This window comes from Phasianus colchicus, unplaced genomic scaffold (genome assembly GCF_987193195.1).
Source record: "Phasianus colchicus unplaced genomic scaffold, bPhaCol1.hap1.1 HAP1_SCAFFOLD_73, whole genome shotgun sequence".
Taxonomy (NCBI): domain Eukaryota; kingdom Metazoa; phylum Chordata; class Aves; order Galliformes; family Phasianidae; genus Phasianus; species Phasianus colchicus.
In genome coordinates this window covers 74,240-84,399 of record NW_028325246.1, presented here as the reverse complement: position 1 = coordinate 84,399, position 10,160 = coordinate 74,240, and the positions used below count along the sequence as shown (strand labels likewise).

General features: G+C 51.3%; 1 protein-coding gene across 6 annotated transcripts; it reads right to left on the bottom strand.

The window, feature by feature from the left end:
- Positions 1-296: 296 nt before the first annotated feature.
- LOC149911628 (zinc finger CCCH domain-containing protein 11A-like) lies at positions 297-9,557 on the bottom strand. Of its 6 annotated transcripts, XM_090133506.1 has the most exons (10): positions 9,017-9,557; positions 8,240-8,548; positions 4,257-5,972; positions 3,489-3,679; positions 3,077-3,200; positions 2,592-2,654; positions 2,259-2,345; positions 1,653-1,967; positions 1,249-1,322; positions 298-791 (listed from the first exon to the last, which is right to left on the bottom strand). In XM_090133506.1, the coding sequence occupies exons 4-10, from the start codon at positions 3,540-3,542 to the stop codon at positions 735-737; spliced, it is 774 nt and encodes a 257-aa protein (XP_089989632.1). In that variant the 5' UTR covers positions 3,543-3,679; positions 4,257-5,972; positions 8,240-8,548; positions 9,017-9,557; the 3' UTR covers positions 298-734. The 6 variants fall into 6 exon arrangements, 5 of the variants coding, with proteins under 5 accessions (XP_089989635.1, XP_089989632.1, XP_089989631.1 ...); XR_016463095.1 differs by lacking the exons at positions 8,240-8,548; positions 9,017-9,557 and adding an exon at positions 1,503-1,552 and having other exon boundaries at positions 752-791; positions 4,257-8,226; XM_090133509.1 differs by lacking the exons at positions 8,240-8,548; positions 9,017-9,557 and having other exon boundaries at positions 297-791; positions 1,238-1,322; positions 4,257-8,226.
- Positions 9,558-10,160: the final 603 nt, after the last annotated feature.

Below are 10,160 nucleotides of genomic sequence, written 5' to 3'. Positions count from 1 at the left end.
GGCAGTCTGGTCTAGCATTAGGTGGAATGGTTGGTGGCCCTGCGTGTGGCAGGGGGGTTGGAGATTCATGATCCTTGAGGTCCCTTCCAACCCTGGCAATTCTGTGATTCTGTGAAATCGCTAAATGGTGCTGCAAAAGAAGGCTGCAACAAGGGGCACAGCAATGGAGGGGTTGTGCACGAAGGAAGCAAAGCCTCATGCGAACTGGAGGGCTGCGGGGGCTGGCACGCTACTGGGGCCAAAGCAATGGGGGGGCGGGGTGGGGAAGGGGAAGCAGGAATGGGATCTGGTGGGGGGAGGAGGAGGAAAGCCATGTGGCTGAAGTGTGCAAGATGGGATGGTGCGTTTGCATGGCAGGTGGAAGGGTGGTGGGCTGCACTCGTGTGTGTGTGGCACAGGGGGTGGAGCAGAGTGCAGTGGCCAAGTCCTCCCTAGGCAACGTCAGGTGTCAGCAACAGCAGGAGAACCTCCAAGTTCCACTGCCTCCAAGAAGAACAATGCCAGGATGGCAGCTTGGTGGTCCGAAGCTGCATAGTTTCTACTCTGGACCAGCAGTAGTGCAGCAGCTCATGGAATGCCACTGGACAAATCAGGCCGTGCGCTCTTTGTCAATCTCTAATTGTGACTATTTTTTATTGACTACAACCAAACATGGAGTGCCAAGTTGGGTGGCACTCAGAACGCTGCCCTGTAACTCTGCGTGCTGCAGCCGCTGCCTTCTGATGCTCTTCCTCTCAGTCCTTCAGCTGCAGCTTCTGCATCATCTCCACAAGGGTGTTCATTGCGGATGACTGGAAAGAAATAAGGCAAGTATAGAGATAGGACAGAAACAATCTAGGGCGATCTCATTAAGAAAGTCTGATCAGTAAACCTTCCAGAACGGCCCCATGCAGCACAGCACGTTCCTGCCATTCAGGTCACTGACATTCCTTCTCATAACACGCTGCCTATGGTAAGATTCATGCTCTGCTGGGGGAACGAGGTCCCAAAGGTCGCAGTGCCTGACATGGCAAGGCTCTTTATCACAGAAAAACCCTCCAGCCGTTACCAACAGTGTCCTTCTCAAGCCAGAGGAAGGCATCCAAGCTCCCCTAGGCAGCTGTCACTGACAGTGTGATTTCCTTAAACATACAGCTGGGTGTTTTTCTATTACATTGCTTGCCTTGGGATTCTGCAATAGCTTTCATGTCTGACAGGCAGAGGCACTGAGAACAACAAGAGCCGTGTCTGTGCTCACCAAGGACTCACCTCTGCACGTGCAGCGGCAGCTCTCAGAGAAGCCTTCTTCAATTCCACTCTTCTCTCTTTTCGTTGTCTTCTTGCTATAAAGCAAGAATAAAACTGAATTCGTTCTGTCAGCAGCAAAACTGCAGAAACATGGGTACCATAAAAACAGATGGCAGAAAAAAGACAAAGGAAATTGGAAGCCTCTCAGTGAATGACATTTCCAGTGGAAAGGTGCAGAAGACTACCATGGAGTTAATGGAGTCGGGGTTACATACTGTGGCACCTCACTGCCTTTGGACTTTGTAGGCTTCAACTCTTTTCCCCTCTGCAGAGAAGGAAAAAGCAAAGCAAACCCTATGCAACTTCAGTGTGCTTGATAAGGGCAGCACCTACCCTACAGGGTGGGTACCACAGCACCTTCTTACCTCTTAGCTTGGAGCTCCGTGCTGCAGCAGGCCCAGGCTGTGCTGCTGGAGCCGGCACGCTGTCTCCGCTCTGACCCCTCGCTCTTTTGGTAGCAGGCAACTGCGCTGCTGTTTGCTGCTCTTCTTCCAAGCCCTTGCGTTTACATCCAGCCAGGGACTTGGAGACAGAGCGGGGGCACGCTGCAGGGGAAGGTCTTCTCCCTGAGCTGGGACCTGCTGTTGTAGGAAGCCCTCCAGCCTGGAGATGAGCTCTCTCAGAAAGGACTTCCTGCACCGCTTTCGTGTAGATCTTTCCATTGGGCTCAGCACCTATCTCTGGCAAGAAAGAAGAAGCAAGAAGATATAACAAGAGTCCAATACTACTTTCGGTCTGCAAAATGGGTCACAATGCTAGCACATCTCATCTGCAGTGTTCACAGTCACGGATCTTAGGATCGTGGATGAACTGTGGGTTTGTATTTCAAATCAGCACAGGAAAGGTAACTATAAGTCCCGGGGATTAAGACCCCAAGCAACACGCAGTGAGAACAGTCCCAGGAAGAACAGACAGAAAGCCTAGTTAGAAAGACAGTGCACCAAACCCAGATGCCTGTTGTGCGTCTGTACCTCTCTTGGGTGCCATGTCATGGTCTGTAGCTTCCCCCTGCCTTTCTGCAAGGCTGCGCTTCAGAGGAAGGCCACTGGCATCAGCTTCTGACAGAAAGGAAACAAGAAAGACATGAAGAACATCTCTTTGGAGGAAGACTTTAGCACAGTCAGACACAAATTTCTGGTCTTCAAGCATAGTTTCTTCCATTTGCCTTTCTGCTGATTCAACACTGTGCCATTTCTGCAGTCAACACAGATCTGCAGTGTCCTTTCCTCTCCATCACACACAGCCCTGCATGCAGCCCTATTTAGAGGCAGGTACCCACACCACAGCTCACAAGAGCTGCTTACCTGCGGAGGCTTTCCGCTTCCCCCCTTGCCCAGCACCATTCCACAGACGCGCAGGCTCCGTCCCTACAACAAAATACAATTTGCTGATTTAACAGAAACCAGTAGCCTGTAGAAGTATTGTCCTGTCAGACCAAATCCATCCCCAAAACAACAAAAAACCAAAAGTCTCATTCTTGCTCAGATGACAGCAGAAGAACCCCAGCCTCCCTGACAGCTCCATTTGACAGAGCAGAGGTGCATCACCAAACAAAACACTATCAGGTGCAAAAGTTGAGACACATTTTGTGGCTCTAAAAGGAATTCACTCGACTCTAAGCATTTATATGCAGACTTCTGCCTCACTGCTGCCACCAACTGCCGCTGTCGGTCTCTCCAACACTTCCACAGTGGCTTATTTGACATCCCCTGCAGCACTGCACCCACTCAGAAGTAATACTCAAAATTCATTCCTCCATCCTTCATAACAGAGGCCTCAAGAAACTCACTTTTGCGTGGCAGTAAGGACGCTCTGTTCCCATCGCGTCCCTCTGCGCGCTGCAAGATGCGGTTGGATCTCCGGCAGCCTGCTGGCTGCTGCTCCCAAACACGGGGAAGCGCGCTGCGCTGCTTCTGGGGAGAGAAAGGAAGAAACGTCAGTGGGAACGGGCAGCCAAGGTTTGCAGAGAGGTTCCAGATTGTGCCAGAGATAGATTATCAGAGTGCTGAGAGATTAATTATCACTAAGGGAAAATACAGCCTAAGCCATGTCCACGTCATTAGCCCAGACTGTCAGCAGGGAGCGCAAAATCCAAGTGGTTTTTGAGGTGACAAAGGACCAGTAGGGCTCCTCCTGCTCCACCCCTTCCCTTAAACATGGGAAAAAGAAAGAAACATCAAGCAAAGGAAACCCAGCCATACCTTTCCTCTCACAGAGCAGGAATTAGAACCACGGTCATCTCCTTGCTGAGCCATGATGGCTGAAGTGTCAGAGGAAGACTTGCAAGGTCTGAGGGTTCTCTCCACAGGAACCTCCTTCGCTCTTAGAAGGAGCTGGCTTCACTCGTTCTTCAACTGCCTTGATCTCCGAGTTCTCCTTTTGGACAGGAACCCTTACAGAAAGTATCAGCAAGTGAAAAATCATGAGGAAGAAGCATTTTCCCAGCTTTCTTCTGCTACGCAATGTAGTCTCTTGAGGAGGGCAATGCATGGATCTCAGCTGTCTGCAAGAATTGCCCATCACTAGCTGCAGCTTGTGTCTGACTGCCATGGCTTCTGTCAGCAAGTGCCCCCAGGTCCCCTTTTCCCCCACAGGTGTGCTGACCGTCCATGTGCCCAGCTGAGCACCCGGCTCTCTGCCGTGACTTCAGCGCGGTTTGCTGAAACACCTGCTGGGTATGGCACACCAAGCAATCCATGGAGCAGTGAGACACAAGTTGCACTCTATGAAGTCTGCACTCTGCTTCCTTTTTTAGGTCTGACATGAAGGTGGGGGCCTGGCAGCAATTTTCCAGGGGAGGAATGACATTTCGTCATCCTCACCGAAACATGGGATGGAATCTCAAGAAGAACATGTTTCCTCTGGAAACAGCCATTCAGAAGGGCAGCGCTGGAGCTGAGAACTCCTCCCCAGCCCAGCTTTTCTGCTGAGACATCACTGGCAACCACCCAGCACCAAACCCAGCTCACCTGGTCAGCCTGCTCAGTCTGTGCTGTGCCCAGCTCACACACACCGCAGTGGTGCTTCCAATGGGCTCTCACAGGGTGATCTCTCTCAAGAAAAGCACAGAGCTCAGTCTCCGTGTGCAGCACGCTCACGAGAGCACCAGCTCTGCTCACCAGCTGTGGCACAAACGCTCCCACCCCAGCAACCATTGTGACCTCAGAGAGTGCCTGCATCACTTCTGTGCTTTCATCATAAGCAAAGGGAGTGGTCACCTCCTAGATCCAAATTTTAGGAAATCAACACCAGGGTCACCCAGTGGGGTGAATGGGGTTAACTGAATGGGGGTTAATTGAAGTAAAGCAACAGAGAAGTGAACATGACTCTTATGCAGCCCAATAAAAACTCAATATGGCCTCGTTGTGGTCAGTAGAGTCCCAGAGGAACTAGTAGGAACTGGGAGGAGTGCACACCAGTATAGACCAGAAAAGTCCAGTATGGCTAAGTAAAAACCAGTAAGGACCAGTATGGCCTCAGAGTGGTCAATGGAGTCCTATAGGAATCAGTAGAAACCAATAGGAAGGCACATCTGTGTGCCCTGGGGCCGGAGCTGGCCTGTGCCTCTGGCTTTGGGCCCCAGGGCTGGTGCCGGCCTCTCGGGCTGCAGATGTGGCTTTAGGCCCTTGGCCTGGTTCCGGCCTCTCGGGCTGTGGCTGCACCTTCAGGCCCCGGGGCCGGCGTAGGCCTTTGTGGCTGTGGTTTAGACCCGAAGCTGGTGCTGGCCTCTTGTGCCTGGCTTTAGGCCCTGGAGCCGGTGTCAGCCTTTCAGGCTGTGGATTGAAGTCCTGGGGACAGTGCCGGCTTCTCCAGCTTCGGCTTTAGGCCACAGCAGTGGTGCCAGCCTCTCTGGCTGTGGTTGTGGCTTTAGGACCTGGGGCCAGTGCAGGCCTCTCCAGCTGTGGCTTTGTCTTTAGGCCCTTGGCCTGGTTCCGGCTTCTCTGGCTGTGCTTCAGGCTCAGGGGCTGGTGCCGACCTTTCAGGATTTGGCTTTAGGCTCCACAGCTGGTGCCAGCCTGTTCGGCTGTAGATGTGGCTTTAAGCCCCATCTGGTCTGGTGCTGGCCTCTGTGGCTATAACTGTGGCATTATGGCCCAGGGCTGGTGCTGGGCTCTCTGGCTGGAGCTTCAGACTTCAGGGCCAGCGCAGACCTCTCTGGCTGTGGCTTTATACCCCAGGACTTGTGCCAGCCTCTCTGGCTGGGGCTGTGGCTTTATGCCCCAGAGTTGTTGCTGGCCACTCTGGCTGTGGCTTCAGGTCCTGTGGCCACTGCCAGTCTCTCTGGCTCTGTTTTTAGGCCTCAGGGCCAGTCCTGGCTTCTCTAGCAGCATCTTTAGGCCCCAGGACGTGTGTCAGCCTCTCTAACTGGACTGTGGCTTTAAGCATTTGGACTGGAAAGCACTCCATGGCCAGGCGCTGCTCAAATACTGGGCCTCCATTTCCTCCTGGGCATCCACACGTGCTCTGAGTCTCCTGCAGCTTTCTGCAGGGTTTGTAGCTTCCTGCTGAGGAGCTCCTCGTGTTCTTCTGCAACTGCCCCCCAACATCACTACTGCCTCCCCTGGTACCGTACTGGGAGATGCTTCAGAGTCCATTAGCCTGCACTTCCTTCCTCCCATCAGCAGCTGCTCCTACACAAACCTTCATTCACACTGGGATGCCGTCCACTTCTAGCACCAGCTGACCTGCAAGACAGAGGATTAGCACAAATGCAGAAGCCCAAGGCTGTGCCACCACCATGTGCTGCAGCCTTGGGAAGTCAGCTACAACTGCAAACTTTGTTAAAATTAAAACAGGCACCGTAAATTAAGTATGACTTCTGAACTGAAGTAATTGCCACAATCAGAAATAAATACTGAAATCGCTTACTTAACTGTAGGTGGTTACTTTTGAATTCTTTTGTTTTTGGGAAAATATGAACTTGGAATTGAAGGATACAAGAAAAATGAGGAGCACTTGGCAACTCAGGCAAACTGAGCAGTGCAGGGAAGATTGTTGCATTTCTTCTTCTCCTGGCCCAGAAATGAATTTTCCTAGCTTAAAATGAAAAGAGAAGAAGAGCCTGACATAGAGTAGACACAATACAGTCTCACATCACAGGTAGAAACTGGAGAGCTCTTGTGGCACAGAGCTCAGGACTGTAGAAATTAAGGTTGCCTCTAAGCTTTAAAAGAAGATGAAAGACAAGGTTAAATGCAAAACATTAGCAATTCCTGCAGAGCACATCACACAGCTGTAGGCACCACCTGAGAGGTAACAGTCAGGTGAGAAAGGAAAACCTTACTATGTGAACACAGGGACAAGCTACTCTCTTCTTCTGGGCCTTTGTTCCCAGTGAGGATTTCCCTCAAGAGCGCTGCTCAAGCTGCTGCTGTCTCCAGCTGTTGGTCACTTCTACCTGCTGGACGCTGTGCCCACAGGTCATTCTGCTTTGGGCAAAGCCTGCTGGCTTAACTCCAAACCAAGGTCACAGGCCACGTTAATCCAGCTGGTTTATCTGAAAGGGCTCAGAAGCCATGCATGGGATCCTTTCTGCTGGTGGTTCTTTCCAGGCAAGAACCTCCGCTCTCAGATCAACAGCCAAGAGCTGGAAGGCAGAAAAAGCTTTCCAATCCCCATGGATGTGGCTTCTGCAAAGACAACAGCTGCCTACTCTTCAGCAGGGTGATGCCCACCCAGCAAAGCACTCAGCCAGCAGATGCCTTTCCTTACACTGACAGAACTGTCCCACATTTGTGCAGTCCTTGGTATTGCATTTCCAATCCAAGTTCACATATACCTCAACCATTCCTGCTGTGTTAGTTTACTTGGATCCCCAGTTGGGGCTGTAGCTCAAGAGGTCAACGCAACAGAAATAACACAACATGCAACTGGAAAACACATCTCAAAGCCGAGAAGAGCCAACTCTCTGACCTTGGGCACAACTGGGCACCAAGAGCCAGGCCTTGCAAACTTGGCTGATCTGAGCATGCGGGAGGGGGCTGGCAATCAGACCAGGAGTCTCCATTTCAATTGCAGTTCCATGTAGAGAAGAACACCAAACAGTAACAGGTGTGAATGAATTCATTCAAAAGCTGCACAATGAGTTTGTTCTTTATTAAAAAAAGCATGCATTCCAAGTCAAAAAGTAACCGCGGGAGTTGATATCAATGGAAGCTGTTCTTATTCCTACACCTCATCCTCTTACCACAACTTTCCTTGCCTCATCCCTTACCCCAGCTCCTGGAAAATGCCCACAGACTTAAAGTCAACTCTCAAATCCATAGGACTCCTTTCACATTACTCCATTAATAAAAGATTGCAGACTTGTTTCATGCACTCAAACTGATCGAGCAGCGGTATCACCATCACTCGTAACACACGGAAGCATCCAAACCCTGAGGATTTTTTTCCCCTCCACCACCAGGTTCTTCTTAGCACACAAGACTTCTCTTGCTCCTATCAAAACAACAGCCAGCAGTACAAAGCAAGCAGCCACCGAGGACTTTAAAAACAAAGCCTGATCCACATAGCATATCTGAACCTCACAAGAGGCCGACTGTAGGCAGACCTGGAGGGGTGACAAAGGACAGCAAGAGGCTCAGTGACAGCATGGTGACAACGCAGGGCTTGCGGGGCCGGATGACAGTCGAGTCCCACCCTCTGTGTGGTGCTCAGTGTACAGGGAATAGTGTCATCCAAGACATGGTGACACACAAGTGATGGTGACACCAGATGACGATAACAACAGTGACAGCCAGGGATGGGGACACTGCGTCATGGCTGTTCCACATCGAGGTCACCTTGTGTCATGGTGTCACCTGAAGACAGTGACACTCAGTGACACCCAATGGCATCCAGTGAAGGTGACACCCAATGATAGTACCACCAACGATGATACCACCAACCCCATGTCACACCCCATGTGTCCCCCAACTGTCCCCAGCTCCCTCCCTGTAATCCTCCTCGTCACCTCTTCAATGAGGATGTCACCATGCTGCAGTTGTGCCACCAAGGCAGGGGGGACAGCTTGGGACAGTCATGGACAGCCAGGGTGACAGCGTCACCAGGCTCCAGGAGCTGTAGGACGCTGATGGGGCTCTCGAGGTAGACGGGTTGGTATGGCCCCAGGTTCCACGGTTACAGTGACAGTGAGAACTTCGGGGACAGGTGGTTGTCCCGGTGCCGACACTGCTGACGGTTGTCCTGGTGTCACCTGGTGGCCTGTGGGGAGTTGTTTCTGTGGAGCTTTGCACGGAGATTTAGCGAGAACCATCCATTTCTGAAAGGAAGTGGCGAAAAAAATACAACAAAATTGACATAGTATTTATTTTAATGGAAACAGATATTTTTGGGGACGATCCCATGGGGACAAAGCAGCATAAGAACGTGTCACTATGTGAGGTTGTCCTCAAAATCCCCATTCGAGAACTCTGGAACACTCCAGGAAACCCTGGGCACCCTCTGGTCACCCCAACAAACCCTCTGGGACATCTCTAGACCCTTCTGGATGAGTCCAGGATCCACTAGACACCCCAAGACACTTCAGGAACATTTCCAGACCCTTCCAGAAGACTACAGGACCATCTGAACCCACCGGAGGATGCCCCCAAAGCGTGTTCCAAGAAGGGCAACACAGCTGGTGAGGGGTCTGGAGCACAGGCCTGATGGGTGGGGGCTGAAGGAGCTGGGAGTGTTCATTGTGGAGAAGAGGAGGCTCAGGGCAGACCATATTGCTCTCTATAACTACCTGAAGGGAGGCTGTAGTGAGCTGGGCTTCGGCCTCTTCTCTCGTGTAACTGGTGACAGAACTAGAGGGAATGCTTCAAGCTGCACCAGGGGAGATTTAGGCTGGACGTTAGGAAATACTACTTCTCTCAAAGAGTGGTCAGGCAGTGGAATGGGCTGCCCAGGGAGGTGGTAGAGTCACCAACCCTGGAGTTGTTCAAGGAACATTCGGATTTTGTGTTGAGGGATATGGTTTAGTGAGAACTATTGGTGATAGGTGGATGATTGGACTGGATGATCTTGTAGGTCTTCTCTAACCTTGGTTTTTCTGTGATCTTCTGTGATCTTCCCAGTCCCCAGTCCTGCCCTGTGCTGGTGTTCTGCAACAAACAGCAATCCAACACACTGTGTCCCTGTAGAATCACAGAATCGTTCACGTTGGAAAAGACCTTCAAGAGCATTGAGTCCAACCACAACCTGAAGTACCCCAACTCTAACAACCCTCCTCTAAATCATGTCCCGGAGCACCACATCCAAACGGTTTTTAAACACGTTTGGGGATGGTGACTCAACCACCTCCCTGGGCAGCCCACTTGGAGTCTGCAGCGAAGAGCCTCAGGAGAGACCCGAAGCTGACTCCTGGGATTCTGGAGTCGAGTGTACAGGGGGTCCGAAAAGTGCTACACTCCAACTGAGAAGGAGATCTTAGCTGCGTATGAGGGAGTTCAGGCTGCTTCTGAAGTAATCAGTACTGAACCATAGCTCCTTTGGCACCTTGACTGCCAGTGTTGAACTGGATGTTCAAGGGAAAGCTTCCCTCCATCCATCATGATATTGATGCCACTTGGAGTAAGCTGACTGCGCTGATTACACAATGAGCGCAGATGGGGAACCACAGCCATCCAGGAATCCTGGAGGTGATCATGGACTGGTCTGAACATAAAAATGTTTGGAACGTCATGAGCAGAAGAAGTATTGTGTGCTAAAGAGGCATCACCATACAATGAAATACCAGAAAATGAAAAGAAATATGCCCTGTTCACTGATGGATCGTGTCATATTGTGGGGAAGCATCACAGATGCTGTGTGGAGCCCCACACGATGAGTTGCAGAGGCCACTGAAGGGAAAGGAGTATCAAGCCAATTTGCAGACGTAAAGGTTGTCC

What these genes read in the sequence shown, in the direction of transcription:
- LOC149911628 (XM_090133506.1), bottom strand. Translation starts at nt 3,542, where the DNA reads ATGGCTCAGCAAGGAGATGACCGTGGTTCTAATTCCTGCTCTGTGAGA. An exon ending in GTCCTTACTGCCACGCAAAA is followed by an intron (nt 2,655 to 3,076) that starts GTGAGTTTCTTG and finishes ATTTTGTTGTAG; the next exon opens with GGACGGAGCCTGCGCGTCTG. An exon ending in GAAGCGGAAAGCCTCCGCAG is followed by an intron (nt 2,346 to 2,591) that starts GTAAGCAGCTCT and finishes CCTTTCTGTCAG; the next exon opens with AAGCTGATGCCAGTGGCCTT.